This window comes from Orcinus orca, chromosome 10 (genome assembly GCF_937001465.1).
Source record: "Orcinus orca chromosome 10, mOrcOrc1.1, whole genome shotgun sequence".
NCBI lineage: Eukaryota > Metazoa > Chordata > Mammalia > Artiodactyla > Delphinidae > Orcinus > Orcinus orca.
Window position 1 is genome coordinate 39,228,940 of NC_064568.1, and position 23,960 is coordinate 39,252,899.

The 23,960-nt window shown below is 45.2% G+C and overlaps 1 protein-coding gene across 8 annotated transcripts in view; it reads left to right on the top strand.

The window, feature by feature from the left end:
* Nucleotides 1–23,960, top strand: part of IP6K2 (inositol hexakisphosphate kinase 2) — a 29,283-nt gene that overhangs the window by 1,935 nt on the left and 3,388 nt on the right. For 3 of the 8 annotated variants that reach the window (XM_033413249.2, XM_004283909.3, XM_033413251.2), the window contains exons 2-4: nucleotides 18,625–18,952; nucleotides 20,857–21,079; nucleotides 22,121–22,296. In XM_033413249.2, the coding sequence (XP_033269140.1) occupies nucleotides 18,751–18,952; nucleotides 20,857–21,079; nucleotides 22,121–22,296 (601 nt within the window). In that variant the 5' untranslated portion in view covers nucleotides 18,625–18,750. Of the gene's footprint in view, nucleotides 1–8,760; nucleotides 12,348–13,826; nucleotides 15,647–18,393; nucleotides 18,953–19,975; nucleotides 20,766–20,856; nucleotides 21,080–22,120; nucleotides 22,297–23,960 lie in introns of those variants that run through there. The other 5 variants (XM_033413257.2, XM_033413258.2, XM_049716200.1 and 2 more) reach the window with 4 other exon arrangements.

Below are 23,960 nucleotides of genomic sequence, written 5' to 3' on the forward strand. Positions count from 1 at the left end.
AATTGAACACATTTTTGTGTAGTAGATGATTGCTTTCATGTGATTACATTTTAAAGCATGTTTTTGTTTTTTAAATTATATTTTTGCCTATTTGCATACCAAGTAATAAAAGTAACAAGTAATACTAGTGTTTTGTAATATATTCTGGTAGCAAGGAAGGGGCCTTTTCCCCAAAAATTGAATTTAGCGTTTACCTCAGAATTTGAACGAAAAGAGTCTCCTAAAATGATGGATACTTGGTTTGGGTTTGTCAACCATCCATCCATCACCAGCTTCTGCAGTTACCAACTCCTAGCCAATGTTGTTTCATTTACACTCTGCCTTCCTCCCCTCCCCTTAAAAAAAAAAAAAAAAGCTGAATTTTTTTAGGAAACCTATCCCCAAAGTGTATATTATCCAAAAGTATTTCATTATACATTATTAGTGTATCTCTAAGACAAGGAGCTACCCATGGTTTTTACACCATTATTATGCCTAAAATACAATGATAATTCCTTAATTTTTTTTTTTCAAATATTCATTCATGGTCAAATGTCCCTGATTGTCTCATTATTTTTTTATAGTTGTTTGTTCAAACTGGGATCCAGATAAAGTCTGCATATGGCATTTGATTGAAGTGTCTCTTTTGTCTCTTAAATTTATATATGCTTACTCTGTTTTGTAATTTATCTGTTCACACTGTCATTTATCCTGTAGGGGTTCCCATATGCTGGCTTTTGCTCATCACACTGTGTGCTTGAGACCTTTTGACTCTGGTGGCTGGCTTTGAAGGAGTCACACCTGTATATCTTTTCAGTGAAGAAGTTGTGTTGGAACTGCCAAGGCTCATTCAAAAGTGAGCCCCAAACCTTGAACTCTGGGGGCTGTCAGGGACCTATAGGGCCACACAGTGCAAGACTCTCCTCCTCCCTCTGTGTCATGTGGTCCAGATTTTCCATGTGGAACAGAGAGGAGATTCTTACCCTCGGCCTCCAGGAGGATGAAGATGTTTTGCTCCTTGTCTCCTTACAGACCTCCTTCTCTCACACTGACCTTGCACCCTCTGCTCACAGGCTGTTCACAATTATGGGGGCCTCGACCCAGTGCTCTTCTTTCTTTGCACATTACTCTTGGGGTGCCTTCTGCCTTCCCTTTGTAGGTAATTCCCAAATCTGTTTTCAAGTTAAGTTCACTCAAGCTTCACTCCCACTGCTTCCAGCTGTCTGCTGTACATTTCTTGTTGATTGCTTGATTATCCCTTATATTTAAGTGTCTGCAGCTCAACTCACTATCTTCTCAGCTGTTTCTGACTTCATGAACAAAACATCCTTGTTCTGACTTGTGAAGACTCAGTATCTGACTCATCCCTCTAATTTGATTCCCTGAATCAGGGATTCTGAAGATAGGGTCCATAGTTGCCCACTCCACAAATTGTATGCAGAGTTCAGTGAGGCTGTGAATTTTCAGGAGAGTCCCACAGTTGTCTCAGATTCTCTAGGGGGTCTGTTGCTCCCTCAAGGGTTAAGGACAGTGTGCTACACTTCGCCATCTATCAAGTCCTGCTTCTTTACCTTCTCCCCCTCCTTCCTTGGTTCTTCTGTGTAGGCTGGGCAGGGCAGCTGGCTCTGTGGGTGCAGTGGAGAAGACAGGAGACTGTGTGCCCTGCCATGTATGCCACTGAGTAGGGGAGGTTACATTAAAGAGGTCCGAGACAGGTGTCTGGAGATAGCAGTCCTGTTGTCTTGGTGACCCTAGAACCTGAGGGCTGTCAGGACAATTTCCCACCACCCCCTGCCCAGCAGTTGAAGTCAGAGCCTTTCTGAAGCCAGGTTTTTCCTTGTCTCTGCCCGGTTAATTTTCCTAACATAAAGTGTCGCCACCATACTCCAGAATCCAGTGGCTCACATACTTTATAGGTTGGGTCAGAGTGAAACAATGGGTGAGATCTTTTAAAATCTATGCTCCCAGCGATTCTACTTCTAGGACTTTTTCGTACAGAAATACTTCACAGGTGTGCAAAGACAGATACAAGGATGCTTACTGCATTATTGTGGTAAGAAAAAAGTTGGAAATAGTGTCAGTAGGGAAGTCGATATATACATTATGATTTTGTGTGACTATTATACAGCCTTTAAAAAGACTCATATGTAGACAAATGTAGCAAGATATCTAAGTCATATAGTTTAGTTGGGGGGGAAATGGCAAAACAGAGGACAGCTATTGAATGATTCTACTTATATGGGAAACTGGAGTACTCAAATTAGAGACAGCAAGTTGAATGGTGGTTACCAGGGGCTGGGGAGTAGGGAGAGTGGGATTTATTATTTAATGTGTATAGTTGCAGTTTGAGATGATGAAAAAGTTCTGGAGATAGTGGTGATTATTGCACAACAGTGTGAATGTACTTCATGCCACAGAACTGTATACCCCAAAATAGTTAAGATGGTAAATTTTATATTGTGAGTATTTTATCACTATTTTTTAAAAGTTAGGTGAGAAAACTAAAGCTGATTTTACTTGGGAAAAAAAAGGCAAAACAACACATATAGCCTGATCCTATTTGTGGAAAGAATAGAAAAATGCACTGAAGAAAATCTACAGGATAAAGAGACCCCAAACTAATAATGGTGGTCATTTTATCACACTTGTAACCAGTTTAAAAATGTATTCTTTTAAGAGCTAAGCAGGATGTCCCTTGGTACTCCATTCTTCTGCCTGTTGTGGAAGCCCCGTTTCTTCATCCGCCTCAGAAAAGTGCAGGCTTAACATGCCCTCATCCACTTATACTGTCAAGTCCACCCTCTGGCCTCCATCTTCCATTGGACTTTTTGTAGGAACTGGAATGGTGGACAGAGGACAGCTCACGTTTGAAGAGTGCGTTGCATGTAAGCCAGGCAGTAGGCTAGATTTTTAAATCTTGTTCCCACCTTATGGCACCTACATAAAACTACCATGACTAGTTTACAGATGAAGGCAGGCACCAAGAATAGGTAAAACACCATTTATACCCAAGTATAAGGCAGGCCTCAATTTGTCAGGGAGATTTTATTTTATTTTATAATTTATTATTTATTTTACTTATTTTTAGCTGTGTCAGGTCTTAGTTGCGGCACGTGGGATCTTTTCCTTGCGGCGCGCGGGCTTCTCTAGTTGTGGCACGCAAGCTCCAGGGTGTGTAGGCTCTGTAGTTGTGGCGCGTAGGTTCCAGAGCACGTGGGCTCTGTAGTTTCCAGCACGCAGGCTCTAGCTGAGGCGTGCGAGCTCAGTAGTTGTGGTACGTGAGCTTAGTAGTTGTGGTGCGTGGGCTTAGTTGCCCCACAGCATGTGGGATCTTAGTTTCCTGACCAGGGATCGAACCCATGCCCCCTGCATTGGAAGCACACAGTCTTAACCACTGGACCACCAGGGAAATCCAAGAGTTTTTGTTCTTTATGCCAACAAAATGCCCCTTGGTTAAGACTGAAATCGTTGGGAGGATGATAACTTCTAAATGTGGTATCCAGGTCAGAACAGGTAGCAAAATAAGCACCTGGTAACAACAGAAAAGTCATGCCTTGATTTGATTTTGTGCTAGTGAAACGTAGCCATTGTAGAAGTGATGTGGTCAACACCTACAGCACCCACCCACAAAAAATAAAAATGATAGGGGCTACGGCTGCCTTGCCTAACACCCTCACTGTGCTACGTCTTTTACCTGTGTTCTTTTCATTCCTGGCCACTCTGCAAGGTGGTCAGAAGTCTCATCCCACTCTGGACTGAAGGATTTCAGGCTTTGGGTTTTCTTGAAACCTTTCTGACTTGGAGACAGGCCTCCAGTACCTGCTTTCACAAGCCCCTTTGGGCAACTGGAGTCAGCCTGGGCCTCTTCTGCTTGCTCTCTGTCATGGCAAATTCACAAAACTTTCTTTGCACTGCTGGATTTTTTTTTAACTCGTCTTGTGAATGTATTTAACTGAAACTCATGATTGATCAAATGGGAGATCATTTAGTATTACCTGTATTCTCTGTGTATCCATCTGTTTACCTTACTTGAGACATATACTTGTAGAAATTGAGTGTCCAATCCCAAGCCTAAGGAAGAGTAGAACTTTTCTTTTAATGGAATAAGATGTGTTAGAGACCAGGAGGCATAACACTTGGCTCTAGTGTTGTTATTTCTGCACTTAGTTTTCAAGAATGTGCCTGCTCGATACCTGAGCTGGATCCCAAAGGCAAACCCCCCGAGCCACATCAGTCTGTCTTAACCCCACCACAGCCCCTTGCCTTGAGCCTTGTTCATCTTTAAGATGAGCTGCTCCAGGGCCACAGGGCTTTCCTATCCACAGCTGCACACTCAGAAATGAGGTGGCCCCATGGGCTGGGTGTGCTTGTCATACTCTCTTGGGGAATGCAGAAATCTTGCATTGCCCTGCAATGTTTGTTTTATAGGAATAATAGACCATTTTTGTTTTACAAGTATAAAACTAACATTGGATATGCATTTTTACTATAACCTTCCCTCCTTCTCATCTGTCCCATTCTCTGATTGAGATCCCAGGTCATGTCTAAACAAATTCAGTGTTTTTGCTGAGGCTGCAGCAACATTTGTCTTGGGATTAACCTAAGTCCAAGGCTTCCGGCTTTCACTTTGGTACGCATTTGCTTAATGTGCTTTAAACTTGGTATATGTGGACTGTGCCTTACTCCTCCTTCCCCTCTCATGAGCGAGAGTTCACAGTTCAGCTTCTTCTACAGGGTGCCTGTGGAGGTGTGTGGATCTGTTGGCTCTAGTGCTAAACATAATCATACTGTTTCCTTGAGAGATTGTCCGAGTAAGCAACAAAGGAAGAAGAGAGATGGATGAAGTATACCAGGCCAAAGAATGTATGTTTTTATGAACTTGAGCAACCTGACAGGAAAAACATACACCAGTAACTGTTAAAGCACTTACTTGCACATTGCTGAGATTACTGTCTACCTAAGTTAGGGTTTTTTTTTTAAATTTATTTAATTTATTTTTATTTTTGGCTGCATTGGGTCTTTGTTGCTGCGCACAGGCTTTCTCTAGTTGCAGTGAGCAGGGGCTACTCTTCCTTGTGCGCTGGCTTCTCATTGCAGTGGCTTCTCTTGCTGCGGAGCATGGGCTCTAGGCGCGCGGACTTCAGTAGCTGTGGCTCACGGACTCAGTAGTTGTGGCTCACGGGCTCTAGAGCGCAGGCTCACTAGTTGTGGTGCACGGGCTTAGTTGCTCCACGGCATGTGGGATCTTCCCGGACCAGGGCTCGAACCCATGTCCCCTGCACTGGCAGGCGGATTCTTAACCACTGCACCATCAGGGAAGCCCAGTTAGTTGGTTCTTGTTGAACATTTTCAGTTTTTCTTCTGTTATGAATAGAGGTTTTACATATAAGGCAGTGAAAGATGTCCTTTCACGAACAGTGTCTGTTCTCCAAGGTGAGTGCCTCTAGAGAGACAGCTGAGGTACTTGCCAACCCCCTGCTGAAGGTGTGGGTTTTTCTTGCTCTGTGTCCTTATCGGAGCATGAGAACACACATATCTCTCCCTTAGGTTCTTTGAGTTGCCCCTGCCCTTTGTAGAACCTGTGCTGGGTTTTATGGGTGGCTTGGGATGCTGCACCTACATCGGGAGGCCAGAGGAGGACGGTAAGCCCAGGATGCAGGCTCCTGGCGCATTTGGAACATTGGACCTTGCAGAGGTGCCAGCTGCCACCTGACAGACTCTGGGCAGTGAAAAACTGATGGATATGGCCAACACATCTGGAGCAGATGAGGGCTGGGAAAGGAAGGAACAGGCTACCTCTCTCCCAGGAATGATTTATCTCACTCTCAAAGAGTGTTTTTACTTTGAAAATACCTTAGGCTCTTTGTATAGAGCCAAAGAAAGGGAATAGTGGTAAAATATCAAAAGTGGAAGTGCCCCGTTGGCCTTCCCTCCCAATCCTCACGTCTGTTGACTGACTGAAGTCATTGCCCTTCTCGCAAGCTGCGTGATTCCAAAGGAGTCAGTGTGTAGTTTGCTTCAGAACTATGGGTGCAGTTGAACTTGATTTCCCTAAAGAAGTTTTTAATATTTTGCTGTGCCTTATTTTGGAAAGAAGTCCCAGGACTCATAGAGGATGATTGACGAATGGTCATGTGTTAAGGTATAGTGCTGTGGGGCTTCCCTGGTGGCTCAGTGGTTGAGAGTTTGCCTGCCGATGCAGGGGACGCAGGTTCGTGCCCCGGTCCGGGAAGATCCCACATGCTGCGGAGTGGCTGGGTCCGTGAGCCATGGCCGCTGAGCCTGCGCGTCCGGAGCCTGTGCTCCGCAACGGGGGAGGCCACAGCGGTGAGAGGCCTGTGTATCGCAAAAAAAAAAAAAAAAAAGATATAGTGCCGTGACCTATGTGGTGTCAGGAATTTTCTCACTCCCATATCTCGTTCTTTTCCCGGCTGGTCATGGAGGAGCACTGACTGTAGTTAGAGTAGTTGGGTGATCAAAGCTGCCGTGTTGATGCTGTTAGCCTGGGATGCTTAGCAGACCCCTGAGGGGAGTATTTACCTGAGTGAGGTGTTGTGAGGACCCAGAGGAAGTTGTGCCCTCAGGGCACAGGATCTGGTGTAGCGCAAGGCACACGTGTCCCTCTACCAGCAGGTACAGCCCTCATTGTGCTGGCCTGGGCGGGTTGGGGCTGCCTGGGTTCTGTGGCTGGCCATGAGGACTGAATCATTTTTGGCACCACTAGTTTCAGAGGATGAGTTCATGTGTCATCTGGTTTGGGAACTGGCTGAGAAATGAGCAGGGGTAAACGTTGACCACAGGCAGGGAGCATATAATCTTGCCTGAAGCTAATGGACTGTTACTTAACTGGCACATGAGAGAACCATGACTAAGGTAGGAGAGTCCCCCATAGATCGAGACCTCAGAACAATTTTGGCCATAGTCTTCAAGGGTCACTTCTGCATGTTCCTGTTGTGTATGTTTCCCACATGATGGTGGGATTTGTAGTCTGCATCAGGAGGAGGAGACTGGAGATGGAAAATTGCCCTTGAAGAGGGGAAACAGGCTTTTTTTGGCGGGGGGGGGGGAACAGGCTTTTTAAGGAGGACTGATAATTCTTGGTGTGTGTATGGAATACATTTAGGTATTTATAAGTAAATTTGATATTCTGATAAAGGGGACACGTGACACATTAGAATCAATAATTTAGATTTTCTTGAAGGAGTAGTGCTCTACTTTTAGCTAGAAAAACTTTTTAAATTGCTAAAACTCTGTAATTCAAGCATTGTAACTGAGGAATATATTTCTAGGTAGGCTGAAAGCTCCTTCTCCCTGTCCCCCTCCATATTGGGATGCTCTAGTCTTTCATTCCAGAAATCTGGTCTGATGAGGCAAAGAGATGTGGCAGTGTGATCATGCTGCTGGTTCGACAGAGAAGCCTCTGAGAGGCTGCTGTTTCCCTTATGGAAAAGCTTGTCCGGATTTTTGGAACAGAATCTGCTGTTTCATTTGTCCCTCAGAATTGGTGGAAGGATCTGCATTGTTGTGACTTTTCTTGAAATACTTCCACTTACAACTTGTAGTTTCTCCTTTATTAAAACTAGAATAAAGGGACTTCCCTGTGGTCCTGTGGCTAACACTCCATGCTCCCAATGCAGGGGGCCCGGGTTCCATCCCTGGTCAGGGAGCTAGATCCCACACACCTCAACTAAGAGTTTGCATGCTGCAACTAAAAAAGATACCGCGTGCCGCAAGGAAGAACGTGCACGCAGCAATGAAGATCCTATCCTGCGTGCTGCAACTAAGATCTGGTGCAGCCAAATAAATTAAAAACAAACAAACAAACAAGAATAAAATGCTGATGGGGGGGAAATGAACACCTGGTGTTGGACCCCAGGCATTTGTGTCAAGTTAATAGAAGTCTTCTGTGTCTTGTCTCTCTGGCCCTGCTGCATGCTTTGGTGGAGCCAGTGCCTGCTATGACATGGGGGTGACCTTTCCAGCCTTCTTAGCAGTGACTCTTTCATCTCAAAGTACCTGTCATTTTCCATGATGAGGCCTAGGTGATCTGGTGCCTCAGTGCACCCATCTGTAGTGGGAGTGATTCTAGTATCTACTCCAGAAGGCTGTGTTAGGAGGGAGGGAGTTACAGAACAGACTAACAGCTTGGTAAACGGTAGCTCTTTTCTCTGACATGGTTGTATCCCATTCTCACTGAAGATTGAGTTGGTCACTTCCTCCTCTGACCTTTCAGCACCTTGTACACATTTCAGGGACAGGATGTGTTGAGGTGATTATCCTCCCTTGTTTACATGTGGTCAGTCTCCCAGGGTCTCCATCATGGAGTGGAACTCTGAGCATGCATTGTGGGTTGCATCAGGGTTTTTTGGCAGATGAGTTTAAAACCTTCAAGAGCTGAGCAGCCATCTGGGTTTCTTATTTCAGTCGTAGTGAATTATTTTTCCCCCTAATATTTTCACTCCCAATTATAAAGGTAACAAACACATGCTCTGAGTTCGAGAAAATTTCAAGAAGTTTGGAACATTCAGAAATCTGAAGAGATGGGAATAACAATCTTACCACTTAGTACTGGGCAGATCCAGCTTTTGTGGTGGCTAAAGTTTATATAGTGTAACAAATATATATAATTGATTTATATAGATATATAATTATAAGTACCATCTTTAAACAAAAGAATTTACAATTATGAAAACAATAAGGTAAGAAAGTGAACTTATCTACAAAACAGAAATAGAGTTACAGATGTAGAAAACAAACTTATGGTTACCAGGGGTAAGGGGAGGGGAGCGATAAACTGGGAGATTGGGATTGACATATATATACTTCTATATATAAAATAGATAAATAATAAAGACCTACTGTATAGCACAGGGAACTGTACTCAATACTCTGTAATGGTCTATATGGGAAAAGAATCTAAAAAAAGAGTGGATATATGTATATGTATAACTGATTCACTTTGCTGTACACCTGAAACTAACACAACATTGTAAATCAACTATACTCCAATAAAAATTTTTTTAAAAAAAGGGCTTCCCTGGTGGCGCAGTGGTTGAGAGTCCGTCTGCCAATGCAGGGGACACGGGTTTGTGCCCTGGTCTGGGAAGATCGCACATGCCGCGGAGCGGCTGGGCCCGTGAGCCATGGCCGCTGAGCCTGTGCGTCCAGAGCCTGTGCTCCGCAACGTGAGAGGCCACAACAGTGAGAGGCCCGCGTACTGCAAAAAAAAAATTAAAAAAAACCCCAATAATGTAAGAAAGTAAATGTTTGGATTGAAAAAAGAAAACACAAAAAGTTACACATTTCAAAAATCAATAGTACAGTATTTTTTCCCTACATTTCTGAGCAGCATATTGACTGCCTCATTCTATGACAGCAGTGTCATAATTTTTCTATAAAAAAGTCACATAGGGACTTCCCTGGCGGTCCAATGGTTAGGACTCTGCGCTTCCATTGCAAGGGACACAGGTTCGATCCCTGGTCAGGGAACTAATATCCCGCATGCCACACATCGCAGCCAAAAATTTTTTAAATAAAGTAAATAATAAAAAGATCACATAGTCACTACTCTAGGGTGGTTAATTGTCATCTGCTTTCCATAAATTTATTTCATTTGTTAGCTGTCATTTAAATTTATTGTAGGATAACACCTGTTACAGTTTTTTAAATTTATTTTTTTTTAAATATTTATTTATTTATTTGTCTGTATCAGGTCTTAATTGCGGCATGCGGGATCTTAGTTACCCAACCAAGGATTGAACCCCTATACCCTGCATTGGAAGGCAGATTCTTTTTTTTTTTTTTTTTTAAATTAATTAATTAATTTGGCTGCGTTGGGTCTTCATTGCTGCGTGGGCTTTCTTGTTGTGGCGAGCAGGGGCTACTCTTCATTGTGGTGCGTGGGCTTCTCATTCTCTTGTTGTGGAGCACAGGCTCTAGGCACACGGGCTCAGTAGTTGTGGCTCCTGGGCTCTAGAATGCAGGCTCAGTAGTTGTGGCGCACGGGTTTCGTTGCTCTGCGGCATGTGGGATCTTCCCAGACCAGGGCTCAAACCTATATCCCCTGCACTGACAGGCGGATTCTTAACCACTGTACCACCAGGGAAGTCTTGGAAGGCGGATTCTTAAATCACTGGACCACCAGGGAAGTCCCATCTGCTTTCTGTTATTGACAACTTAGAACAGTTTCTTTCAGCCTCACAATTCATCATATGTCATGTAAATTTTTAGGATTGTCATCAAATTTGGGAAACGTGTCAAATTTTTTTCATATATCAGCTGTGAGACTTCAAGACATTCAACATTTTTTTATACAGTGACTCCAGGGCCTTGGGAGGGGGTGGGCAGCCATGACCCCTGTGAGTAGCTGGTATTTTTGTTTTTAGGGTTTTTTGGTGCATAGTAAAATGAACATAACATAAAATTTACCATTTTAACCACTTCTGAGTGTACCATTTAGTGGCAAAGCTGGAACTTCTTGCTAGTCTTTTCCTCTGTAAGTCTTATGACATAGTTCAGCTAATATCATAGATTATACAATTTTGTATCTTCCTTTTTTTTTTTTGGCTGCCCCACATGGCTTGTGGGATCTTAGTTCCCTGACCAGGGATCCAACCTGGGCCCCGGCAGTAAAAGCATGGAGTCCTAACCACTGACCACTAGGGAATTCCCTGTGTCTTGCTCCTTTTAATTGAAGAGCATATCAGATTGTTTTAAAAATATAAAAGTGATAAACAATGTTTTATAGTATCCTAATAGTCCATCATACACTTTCGTATTGCTGGATGTGGAGGTGAGTGCGTTCACGTTGGGGTAAAAGAGATGTCCTGCCAGGACCTGATTTTTATGGAGCAGTGGTGGGAGTTTTCCTGGGGTTGGTGGTAGTTTGATGCCATATACCCATGACCCAAATGGGTCAGTCTGGTCAGCCACCTTCCTTGGTGCCTCCCTCAAGGCAAACATTAACAGCTTTCTTCTCTTCCTTCCTGGCTTTATTTTGCTAAATCTCCTTTTGGTTTATTCATTTTGTCACCAGGGATTGTGCCTTATCTGCTGCCCAGCTTTTCTAGAAGTCCAGATCATGGAGGGGATAATTTTTCTCCTGCACTGTCTTGCAGAGACACCTTGTTTGAAGCTGGATGGCAGACCCACCAGCATTGCTGAAAAGGCCTTCAGCAAATACTCAGCACCAACCCCATGGCCTTTCTTTGCTTTGCCTGCAAAAGATGGGGATAATTATCTTTCAGTGATAACTTAGCAACCTGAAAGCCTTGGGTGTTTGGGATGTCAACTCAATACTAACACAGAATTTCTGAATTCTAACTAGTATATTTGTTTTAAACTAAGATAGGATTTTAATCTTCTCGTATCCACATTTTAAAAGTTTATTCTTCAGTGACCATTCTTCTGCCTGATTTTCTACAAGAGAGAATTTTCCAAGAGGTTGGTTGTCATTAGATTAAGAGTTTAGGCTTTGTTTACATGAAATGTTTCCACACCAGCAGGACCCAGATGAGTATTCAGGTGCAGGGTCCTTCATTTATACTCCCCAGTTAGTGCAGAGTTAATAAGGTGGGAGATTATAAATGCAAAATTAATACCCAGCTGATGCTCAGAATGCATTTTGTAAAGTGTGTGGTGTGCCGCTTTTTAATGATTGTACTCCCTGTGCAGTTGGTGTGGGTTTGGATAATTGCAGTGGGTGGCTTTTGAGTTCTCTGTTGATCTGTGTGCAGCAGGTATTCATGACGCAGTAGTGATTTGAGGCACATCCTGTGGAGTGCTTACTCGGTGCTGGTGCTCTTCTGGGCTCTGGAGATTCAGCAGTAAACAGAGCAGTCAAAAATGTCTGACCGGGGGCTTCCCTGGTGGCGCAGTGGTTGAGAGTCCGCCTGCCGATGCAGGGGACATGGGTTCGTGCCCTGGTCCGGGAAGATCCCACGTGCCGCGGAGTGGCTGGGCCCGTGAGCCATGGCCGCTGAGCCTGTGTGTCCAGAGCCTGTGCTCCGCAGCGGGAGGGGCTGCAGCGGTGAGAGGCCCGTGTACCGCAAACAAACAACAACAACAAAAAATGTCTGACCTTATGGACTTTTTTTTCTGGTGGGGCAGGGTGGAGGAGACAGAAAATAAACAGGACAAATAAAACATATACTATGTTAGGTGGTGATAAGTGCTGAAGAGAAAATAAAGCATGGTTGTGTAAGGAATGTGGATGGGGAGATATGGCACTTTTAGATGGGGTGGCTAAAGAAGACTTCATTAAAGGTGATATTTGCATACAGAGCTGAAGGAGGTACAAGAGTGAGCCAGGGAGATATCTGGGGAAAAGTGCACCAAGCAGAGGGAATGGCAAGGACAGAGACCCTAAGGTAGGTATGTATCAAGCATGTTTGAGAAATAACAAGAAAGCCAGTATAATTGGAGCAGATTTGCTGTTGATTTTTCTTTTGTGATGGGTGTTTTACTGAAAGGCTTATTGGGCCATTATGCTTCTGTTTTTCTCCTTTGTGTGTAAAGTATGCTTTTGCTTTGGCTTTACAAGAATTTAAAAAGATAACTGGAACTTCCCTGGTGGAGCAGTGGTTAAGAATCTGCCTGCCAATGCAGGGGACATGGGTTCGAGCCCTGGTCCGGGAAGATCCCACATGCCGCGGAGCAAATAAGCCCTCAAGCCACAACTGCTGAGCCCGCGTGCCACAACTACTGAAGCCTGCGTGCCTAGAGCCCGTGCTCTGCAACAATAGAAGCCACCACAATGAGAAGCCCGCACACCACAATACAGAGTAGCCCCCGCTTGCCGCAACTAGAGAAAGCCCGCGTGCAGGAATGAAGACCCAACACAGCCAAAAATAAATAAAATAAATTTATTTAAAAAAAACCCTATTTAACAGCTAATATCTTTTAATTACAGTCTTTTCTGATTATTAAAATAATTTGTACTTATGAAACTTTTGTAAATTAAAGAAAAAATTCAAGATGTTTATTGAAATATAATTTGTATACAATAAGATTCATTGGTTTTATTTTAATTAATTAATTTATTTGTTTTTTATTTTTGGCTGTGTTGCGTCGTCATTGCTGTGCGCGGGCTTTCTCTAGTTGTGAGCGGGGGTTACTCTTCTTTGCGGTGCACGGGCTTATTGTCGTGGCTTCTCTTGTTGCGGAGTATGGGCTCCAGGCGTGCGGGCTTTGGTAGTTGTGGCACGTGGGCTCAGTAGTGTGGCTTGTGGCCTCAGTAGTTGTGGCTTGCGGGCTCTAGAGCACAGGCTCAGTAGTTGTGGCACATGGGCTTAGTTGCTCTGCGACATGTGGGATCTTCCCAGGCCAGGGCTCAAACCCATGTCCCTTGCATTGGCAGGTGGCTTCTTAACCACTGCGCTACCAGGGAAGCCCCAAGATTCATTGATTTTAAGTCTATAATTTGATGAGTTTTGACAAATTTATGCAGCCATGTAATCACTGTTCCAGTCACAGCATAGAACATTTTCATTACCCCTAAAAGTTCTCTTGGACCTCTTTGCAGTCAGTCCTATTCCCCTACCTCTGCCCCCTGGCAACTGCTTTTCTACTTTCTGCTATTACAGTTTTGCTTTTTCTTGAATGTCGTATAAATGGAATCACACAGTATATAGTCTTTTGTGATGGCTTTTTTCAGTTAACATAATGCTTTTTTTTTTTTTTTTTTTGCGGTACGCGGGCCTCTCACCGCTGCGGCCTCTCCCGTTGTGGAGCACAGGCTCCAGATGCGCAGGCTCAGCGGCCATGGCTCACGGGCCCAGCCGCTCCGCAGCATGTGGGATCTTCCCGGACCAGGGCACGAACCCGCATCCCCTGCATCGGCAGGCGGACTCTCAACCACTGCGCCACCAGGGAAGCCCAACATAATGCTTTTGTGATTAATCTTTGTTGTTGCTATATCAATACATTCCTTTTATTGCTGAATAATATTCCATTATATGGATACACCACAGTTTGTTTATTCATTCACCCATTTGATGGACATTTGGGTTGTTCCCACCTTTTGGCTATGGTGAATAGTGCTGCTGTGAACATCTGTGTACAAGTCTTTATGTGGACATTTGTTTTCATTTCTTTTAGGTAAATACCTGTGAGTAGGATTAGTGGGTCATATAATAAGTATATGTCTAACTTAATAAGAAACTGCCAAACTGTTTTCCAAGGTGGCTGTACTTCTTTTATTCCTACCAGCAACGTTTGAGAATTCCAGTGACTGACCCTGGTGGTATAGTCATGGGTTGTGTATGGATGTGTGCAGATGCGGGCAGTGGCTCTGGGCTCATGGAGCGGACGTGCAGATGGTCAAGGTTATTCGTCCACCATTGGGCTAGTGTGCTTCACACCATCTCCTGTGACTGCCCAACCCTGGGGCTTTTCTTGAGGCAGAGTAAGTAGCCCCAGCAGAGCCCGTTTGTAGCCTCATGAACCACATTCTAGATGTGTGAGCTAAGGGCCCAGGGCTTTTCATGAGTCATAGTTGTTTTATTTGCAGTATTTTATAAGTTAAGACTATTAAGGCATTGTTTCCAGCAGATCCTTAAACCAATTTGATAGATTTAGGGGGATGGGCTATGGGGGAAATCTGTGTCTTGTCCTAGGATGAATCATGTTCTGTGTTTCTTACCTATTAATAGTTTCGTGGACAAACGTGAGGCAATTTGGAAAGCTAAAATAGATGCTAAATCTGAAGCCAGTGTTTTATGGTTATTCCCTGTCTCACTAGATTCAGGGTCCACACATCACATGGACTTCTCAGTAACCATTAATATTCTAGGATTCCTGGGAAACTGGGCCTTAGACCTCAGATGTTTAAAAACCTTTAAGAGATCCAACTGCTCAAACCACATGTGGAACAGAAAAAGAGTAGCAGTGAAACAGAGCAGATGCTTTGGGCATTTTTCTTTCTTCTGACCAGGCTGAAGCCACTAGAAGAAGAAGCTGATCTGGGGTGTAATCCTTGGGAAGTTGATCCTTCATTTTCCCACAGGGATAGGGTCTGTAAGGGACCCTAGAACAAAAGCTGCATTTCTTTGTCTGAAGCCCCAAATGTAAGAAGTATGTTGTATAGAGAAGCCATAGTTATCTTCATATTGAGAGATTGAACATAATTGAAATCAAAGAATCACAAAACAGTACTTAACCTTATTATGTGCAATGCAATGATTTTTACTGTTTTTTCCTATTTGATTAAAACAAACTGCTGGTTACCAGAAAACTGGAACCCAAAGGGAGCAGGGACTTGGAATCTTCCTCCAAGCAATTGAATGGCAGAACTGGGACTAGAATCTGGCTCCACCTCACTACAGGATCAGTTTTCTCCCTAATTCTACCATTTAGGAGTTTCCTCTGTCATCAGGCTTGGCACAGGCGAGAAAGGGCCTTATTTTCCTTGTCTCTCTACCTAAGATGATGATTCTTCTCCGGGGAGCAATGTCCTGTGGACTGCCAGAGTTGGGTGCTGGCGGGAGGGTTGGCAAGGTTCCGTGTCAAGGTTCCAGCAGCTAATGAACACACCGGAGACCTGGGAGAAGGAGGTATAGACCCTCACTGGGCTTTTCAGCCTCCAGCCACACCCACGAACCATACTCCAGAGAGCTGCCATTGAAGGACCAGTTTTTGTTTTGGATTTTTCGCTGGAGGTGGGGAATGGGTAAGAGAGATGCCTGGAGAGAGATTTTTTTTCTACTTAATTGAATACATTTAAGGAATCTTGAACAGAGTTGGAAAGGGATTGCATTGGTGTCAGCATTGCTGTAGTAACAAAAGGAGTTTTACACGTTTATGAAAGGTTTGAATTGTGTTTCTAAAGTCTGGCCCATGGGGAGCATCTTGTGCTTTCACAGTTTAATAATTATGGTACCTGGTTCTTGCTTGGGTACTGGCAGACCGATCATGAGTCAGTAGCTTTCCTTTGGTGTTGCTCTTACTCAAGATGTCTTTTTCACTACTGAAAAACTGGTGTGAACTGGTCTCTATAAACCTAAAGGGCTTGCGTGGCCAAGCATCTCAGAGCTCCACCTTCCGGAGAGAGTCTGGAATGGCTGGAAGGTACTCATCCTTCGAGCTGATTGCCTGTGTTGTGTCTTGGGACTCCTCACAGCACATGCCCTCCTGAGGGCTTCTGTAATGAGAAGGTAGTGCCAGGTGAGAAATCAGAAGCTTTGGTATTCTGCTCTTTGCATATAGGAAAGCTTATTGATTCCTAATCCTTGAGTCCAATGGGCGTTCTCTCTGAAAGGAAGAGATTAACACCAGCTAAACTCTTTATTTATTTATTTTCAAAATTAGTTTATTTTTTGGCTGTGTTGGGTCTTTGTTGCTACGCGTGGGCTTTCTCTAGTTGCTGCGAGCGGGGGCTACTCTTCGTTGTAGTGCATGGGCTTCTCATTGCGGTGGCTTCTCTTGTGGTGGAGCACAGGCTCTAGAGTGCGCGGGCTTCAGTAGTTGCGGTGCATGGGCTTAGTAGATGTGGCTCGCAGGCTCTAGAGCGCAGGCTCAGTAGTTGTGGAGCACGGGCTTAGTTGCTCTGCGGCATGTGGGATCTTCCTGGACCAGGGCTTGAACCCCTGTCCCCTGCATTGGCAGGTAGATTCTGTACCACTGCGCCACCAGTGAAGTCCCTAAAGAGGCTGCTTTATAAACAGAAAATATAAATACATGGTGAAAGCACTGTCACAGGACAAGATAAATGTCCCATATACTTTCTTTTTTTTTTTTTTTGTACGCGGGCGTCTCAGTGTTGTGGCCTCTCCCGTTGCGGAGCACAGGCTCTGGACGCGCAGGCTCAGCGGCCATGGCTCACAGGCCCAGCCGCTCCGCGGCATGTGGGATCTTCCCGGACCAGGGCACGAACCCGTGTCCCCTGCATCGGCAGGCGGACTCTCAACCACTGCGCCACCAGGGAAGCCCTGTCCCATATACTTTTAAGTGCTATACCAAGGCAGATGTGCCAGAGACCTTGGGCCCCAGAGGCAGCTGTGTGGGGGCATCCAACAGATTGAGGTTCATTTGGAAACTGTGGCTTCTTGTCCCTAGCCCTGGATGAGTTTCCTCAGCTCCCAGAATCAGCTTCATTGTTTCCAACAGGGAGAGAGGTGTCTATCTCATAGAAAGTATCCCGAGGACCATATGAAGTAAGTTCCTATAGTGAGCCTAGCATAGACTGGGGTGCTTTACCCACCTTAGAGGACAGTGGGCAAACCTCCAGCCAACCCATTCTCACCACCACCATCTCAGTTGGAGTCATGGGAGTTGGAGGAGTTCCGAGTAAGCAACCGGTACAGATACTGAAATGTAGCCCAAGCCCCGTTAGTAGTGCTAGTGACAACTGTGTAGTCTGTAAATTATAGACAGAAAACAGAAGGAGGTTGACAGACCCTGAAACGGTCCACAGGTGCATAGAGGTGTGCTTTGCTGAGATCCAGTGTGCTTGGGGATCTGAAGTCAGGTCTAAGTTCCTGGATCTCAGTGAATGAGACCCCTTAGTGCCCCAAGAATGCAGCTTTGGTTTAAAGGTGTGCCCCAGCTTTTGGAGATCTGGATAGAACGGATAAAAATAGTTGGTGACCTAGAACACTGTGTATCTTTTTAAAAGGAGTTAGCCAGCCTTGATCAGTTGTTTTTCGATACAGACGTTAATCATTAAAGCTAGGCCCAAGCTCCACTGCTAATAAGGTTAATGGGGCTTGTCTTTGGCCTTGAGCAGGGAAGTGTGTGCACCCTGGGGGAGTAAATCTTACTAGTTGGTGCCTAAGTAGGTTTTCCCTTTAAATGCATTTTATAAAAACATAATTAACGGGGCTTCCTTGGTGGCGCAGTGGTTGAGAGTCCGCCTGCCGATGCAGGGGACACGGGTTCGTGCCCCGGTCCGGGAAGATCCCACATGCCGCGGAGTGGCTAGGCCCGTGAGCCATGGCCGCTGAGCCTGCGCGTCCGGAGCCTGTGCTCCGCAACGGGAGAGGCCACAACAGTGGGGCCCGCGTACCGCCAAAAAAAAAAAAGAAAAAAAAAAAATTAACGACCAAGAGTGAACCCTAATGTAAACTATGGTGCTGTATCAGTGTAGATTCATCATCATATGTAACAAGTGTACCACTCTGTTGGGGGATATTGATAATGGAGGAGGCTGTCCATGCATATGCGGGGCATATGGGAAATTTCTGTATTTTCTCAATTTTGCCGTGAACCTTAAACTGCTCTAAAAAAATAAAGTCTATTAAAATATAGTTATATAATTAATGGAGGGACTTGGATATAAATTACTGTAAGTTTAACAATTTTATTAGAAAGTGGTAAGATTTAATCAGGATATTAGGTTTGAAATTGTGATTTTACCTAAAATCACAATTTCGTCGTCGTGGCTTCGCGGTAGTGGCTTTCTAACGCCTGGTGGGGTGATTGGGGCTGTTTCAGGGTCCCGCAACCAGTCCCTGCCAGTCGGCTTCGGCCCGCGGGGGAGAGCTCTGGCTGCTTGTTTCTGTGGGAGGAGGCGGGGACGAAGTGGGCGGCGTGGGCGGGACCCTGCGGGAGCTCAGGCTGTTTTGTCTTTCTGCTGGAAGAGGAGGGCTAGCGCCTCTAAGGCGGTTCCTGGCCCTTTCCAACTCCGTTGTCACTCTTTGCTTCCGGCAGAGCGTCCTGGCCCACACAGCCGAGGAGCTGAGGCCAGACAGACGGACGCACGGACAGACGACAGAGGACGCGCTGGCCGCTGCACCCCGCTGCCTCCCCCTTCTCCCTGCTGCCTGCACCTGGAGGATGAGCCCAGCCTTCAGGGCTATGGACGTGGAGCCCCGCGCCAAGGGCATCCTGCTGGAGCCCTTTGTCCACCAGGTCGGGGGGCACTCGTGCGTGCTCCGCTTCAACGAGACGACCCTGTGCAAGCCTCTGGTCCCGAGGGAGCACCAGTTCTACGAGACCCTCCCTGCGGAGATGCGCAAATTCACTCCCCAGTACAAAGGTGAGCCCCCAGCTGCTGTAGGGGTCGCCAGCGCCTGGCAAGGACATGCAAGGCGTCGCGGCCAAGGAAAGCCCAGGCAGCCATCCCCGGAGCCCTCACCCCTCCCACTCACTCTGTGTTTTCCCTCCTCCTTCTCCTCTTGGCCCTCCGCCCAGCACCTCACACCCTCAGTTTTCAAGTCGCGGTAAGATTGCTCAATTCTGTTTTGTTTTGTGGGTTTGTTTTGAGTTTATTTTTGGTGGAAGTGTAGTTGTGTTTTATGTTCAGGTGTCTCTTTATCTCGGTAACCCATAGTCCCCCATGAGGAGACATCCGGGGAAGACTTTGGGAGGATTTTACCCAGAATACTTGCCGCCTGCTTTTTGTCCTCCAGGAAACCAGAAGCCCTGTTGATTAGGTAGGCTGGGAGCAGAGTTGAGTCAGATGGAATGCAGGAGTGGGAGGCTTGTGCTGATTAGCTGAAGCCCTTTGCTATTACGGAATGTCCCCGAAATGGCTATATTACGGCAACCCTTTGATTCACATGTGGTGACTCTTTCTTCCTTTTTATAATGCATTTTGGTGGGGGTGGGGGGGAATCAGCAGCCAACAGCATGGTGTGGTCTTTCCTGGGGAGGGCGGAGATCCTTTGTAAATCAGGAAGAATCCATTAAGGAAAATAATTTTAAAGTTGCATTACCTGGTTATGCAAAAGACTCTTGAACAACTTGGGTTCTTCTGGAACTGTTGAAACATGCTCTTTGAAGACAGAATGTACTGGGCGTCTCTCTTTGTACTCTGAATATGCATGTGTGTTGCGGTCGGGGTGGTGGAGTTGGGGGCCCTCACTTGGTCCTTCTCTGTTGTTTTTTCCAGGACAAAGCCAAAGGCCCCTTGTTAGCTGGCTGCCCCGCCCCCATTTTTTTCCCCGGTTCTTTTCCCATGGCCACAGGAAAATGTGGTCCCCTGAATTCCCCACCCCGGCTCCTCTGCGCCCAGAGCCAGTTACCACCTCAGAAGTGTCGTCTCTCTGAGCACGCATTCCCCTGCAGCAAGGACTGAGCAAATTGAGTGATCCCAGGCCACAGAGGCCTGGGAGGAAAGGTGTTCAGCCAGTCGGCTGTAAGGCACTCGTCGGCACCTGCTGAAACACTCTCACCTGACAGCCCCCTCCTCAAAGACTGTCTAATTACACATGGCAGGTTCTAGAGACTCGGGGAAAGCTGCTTTCAAGGCCACTACGCGTCTGTGCTCCCAGCCCAACCCTATTTGCCTTGTGTTCATTTTGTTCTTTTGTGACATGAGACTGCAAAGACCAATAAAGCAATATATTCAAGAAGGGCAAAAGGCTTGGGGTGCCCAGTGCGGGGGCACTGCAAGAAGCCTTTGCTAGGGTGTCTTTTGTGCTGTGTGGTTTGTTTCGTTTGCTCCTTTATTTTGTTTTGCTTGCCCAGTCTTCCCTTACCGTTGGATGCTTCTTACCCCTCAGGCAAATCTCTGTTCAGGCTCTGCTTTAAAGCAAGCCTCAAGGCTGTTGGAGTTTCTGTTTAGGGCCTTAAAAATTCCCACAAGATATAAAGAGCAAATGTTTTTACGTCTCTCTTAGGATTAGAAGAATTACATAAAAATTAATAAACATTTTCAATGATGGAAAAATGTGTCTTGTAATTCTTTGGCTCTTGCCTTGTTGAGTGCATCAGAGAGGAAGACTCTCGGCCATGTTTGCTCCTTAATTGCTTGTCTTGTATGGTGTCATCTTTTCTAGATGTTTTGATATTTGTTAGGTTTGCAGATGAGTTTGGGGCCTCTGGCAACATAGAGACTAAGGAACAGGGTAAGAAAAAACTAAACGTTACAATCATGTTATTTGTAACACATCTTCCTGTGGAATTAAAAGTCCTCTCTGTTCCTCACCCTTCTTCCAGGTGTGGTATCTGTGCGCTTTGAAGAAGATGAAGACAGGAACTTGTGTTTAATAGCATATCCATTAAAAGGGGACCACGGAACTATGGACAGTGTAGATAACTCAGACTGTGAACCAAAAAGTAAGCTGCTAAGGTGGACAAACAAAAAACATCACGTCCTAGAAACAGAAAAGATCCCTAAGGACTGGGTGCGCCAGCACCGGAAGGAGGAGAAGATGAAGAGGTGGGTATAGACTGAGAGGAGACTGAGCTCCGTGGGAGAGGAGGGATCTCAGTTACAGCCCAGTCCCCTAGGGCTAAGGACTCACACTATGGACTTATTAGTAGGTACCTCGTCACTCAGTGGACAGTTCCCACATGGTGTGCCCAGCTTCTCTTTAATTGACTCTGAGTTATATCATGCCATTTCGGGTAAAACAACTGTAGTGGCAGCTGTAAAAAAGTTTCAGTCACTCACTCCTCCTGCATCTGCCCTGTGCCAGGCCCTATGTGGCATCCTGGGGATGTAGCAGTGACCCAGACAGAAGCCATCCCATCACCTCAGGTTGTTCACTGATAGTGGGAGACAGAATGGTCAGTTGGGCATCCCCAAATCTTGGGGATCCCCGTAGGCAGAGCGCTCCAAGTGCCACACCTTGGCAGAGCTTGTGAAAAGATAAATTATATATATATTAAAAACGTAGCTAAGTAGGTTGACTTATTCTCATGGAATTTCAGTCTCCAGCATTCTGAGTCAGGGAACCTGGATGTTCCAGAAGCCAGGGGGTGTACTACCTAGAAGAAGAGGGCAGTGAAGGCTGCCTTGCAGGGTGCGGGCTGGAGGCAGAGGTTGTTCTTTCATCGAAGGTTTTCCTTACTGTAGAAAAACAACTGTAGAAAAACAGCGAGCTGACACACCCCCCCTTTTTTTTTTTAAATCAGCTGTCTTGGGACTTCTCTGGAGGTTCAGTGGTTAAGACTCCGCACTCCCAATGCACAGGGCACGGGTTCGATCCCTGGTTGGGGAACTAAGATTCTGCATGCTGCGCAGCCTAAAACATTTTTAAAAAAGAAAATAAATAAATAAAGATTAAAGTTTCTAAATCAATCAATCAACTGTCGAGGTATAATATACTATGGTAAATGAAGTGTTTACTGTGTGCACTAAAACAACCACCACATCAAGGTATGAAACTTCCTATCACTCCAGAAAGTTCCTTCATGCCTTTTTGCCCCTGAGTTTTGATAAGACATTATGATTTATTGGCTCCTTGTCTCTTTATAGCCATAAGTTAGAGGAAGAATTTGAGTGGCTGAAGAAATCTGAAGTCTTGTACTACAGTGTAGAGAAAAAGGGGAATGTCAGTTCCCAGCTGAAACACTACAACCCTTGGAGCATGAAGTGTCACCAGCAACAGTTACAGAGAATGAAGGAGAATGCAAAACATCGGAACCAGTACAGTATCCTTTGTTCATAGGGCATCTCTGCCTTGGGGAGAAGGGAGGGCAAGTGAGAGGAGACCCTACGAGCTTGGAGAGAGAAATTGAATTTTTTTTTAGTCATGGTTGTGCTAGGACACCCTACGTGGTAACTGTGGGCATATATTACTTCCCTCGGGGCCAAAGGCTGGTCTGGGAGTGCAGGTGCTGGGGAGGGAGTCTGATGGGTTCCTGGGGGTCAGGGGCACCTCATGGAGGGACCAACCTGCACCTGGGGGGCTTTAGCCTGGAGTGCAAGGACCTGGTTCATGTTTTCAGACTCCTACAGAAGTCCCCAAATAGTGCTTAACTGCCAGGGTCTGCGGTGGGGTAGGACTGACCTTTCAGTCTGGTTCACCAGGTTAGCACATGAAGAAAACACAGGGTCCTTTCTTTTTTTTGGAGTCAGGGAACCTGGATGTACCAGATAGAATAATGCATTGAACCTCGAAGTACCAGTCACCAAGGTTCAGCAGTTGGTTAACCCAGTCATGTCAGTCTCCTGTCATGACTGTCTCTATACACCCAGCAGCCCCCAGCTGAACACTCTCTGAAGCAAGTGTCAGATATTTCATTTCATCTATATACACCTCAGCATGTATCTCTGAAAGATAAAGGTATTTTAAAACATTAATACCATTATTACTCCTTGAAAAGTGGACAGTAATTCCTTACTATCAAGTATCTAATTTGTGACTCCATTTTCCTAATTGTCTCATAAATATTTTTGTTGATTATTTGCTTGAATGGGGATCCAAATGAGGTTCACACATTGCATTTGGTTGAAATGTTTAAGTCTTTTAAAATACCCTTTCTGGTTTTTCTTCTTGGAAATTTCTTGTCAAAGAAACTGGGTCTTCTAGAGTTTCCCACCATCTGGATTTTACTGATTACATCCTGTGGTGTCTTTTACATGTTACTCTTTCCCCTCTGTTTCCATTGAGTTGATAATTTTATCTACAAGCTTGATCAGATTCAGGTTCAGTTTTGGGGGGGTGGGGGCAAGAATCCCTCAGAGATGGTATTGTAGCTGTCCATCGGGAAGCACGGTGTTTTGTTGTCTTTCTCTTTTGTATTGCAGTTGCCTTAGAGCCATTTTTTCATTAGGTGATTTTCTAATTTTCTCATTCCTTTTTCATTCATTAGCTGGAATCCTTCTGTAAAGAGAAACTCTTCCTCATCAACTATATGCTTATCCTGAGGTATAGTTCATATAGGAAAGGCAGGTTAAGAGTTTATTTTCCTTTGTTTACTAGATTTAGAATAAAGAGATGGTTTCTTAACACCCTCCAAAGGTGACCAGTGAGGTTTTCAGCATTGTTATGAACCCATGAATTTAAACATATTTGACGTGTTTTAGTCCATTGCAGTTATCTTTACTGATGCTCAAATTGTCCCATGCTTGGCAAGTGGGAGCCTTTCAAAATAGGCTCCTGAGTCATTTTGACACAATCACAGTAGTCTCTGATGGCTGTCTTTCCCATATGAAGAACTGGTACAGACTCGTGTATATTTCATATTCCAGATGTGAATTCAGTCATTCTTCTACACCAGGGGTTGCAAACTTTTTCAGTAAATGGCCAGTGAATATTTTAGGCTTTGCAGGCCATACACTGACTGCATCACAACTCTGCCATTTGTACCCT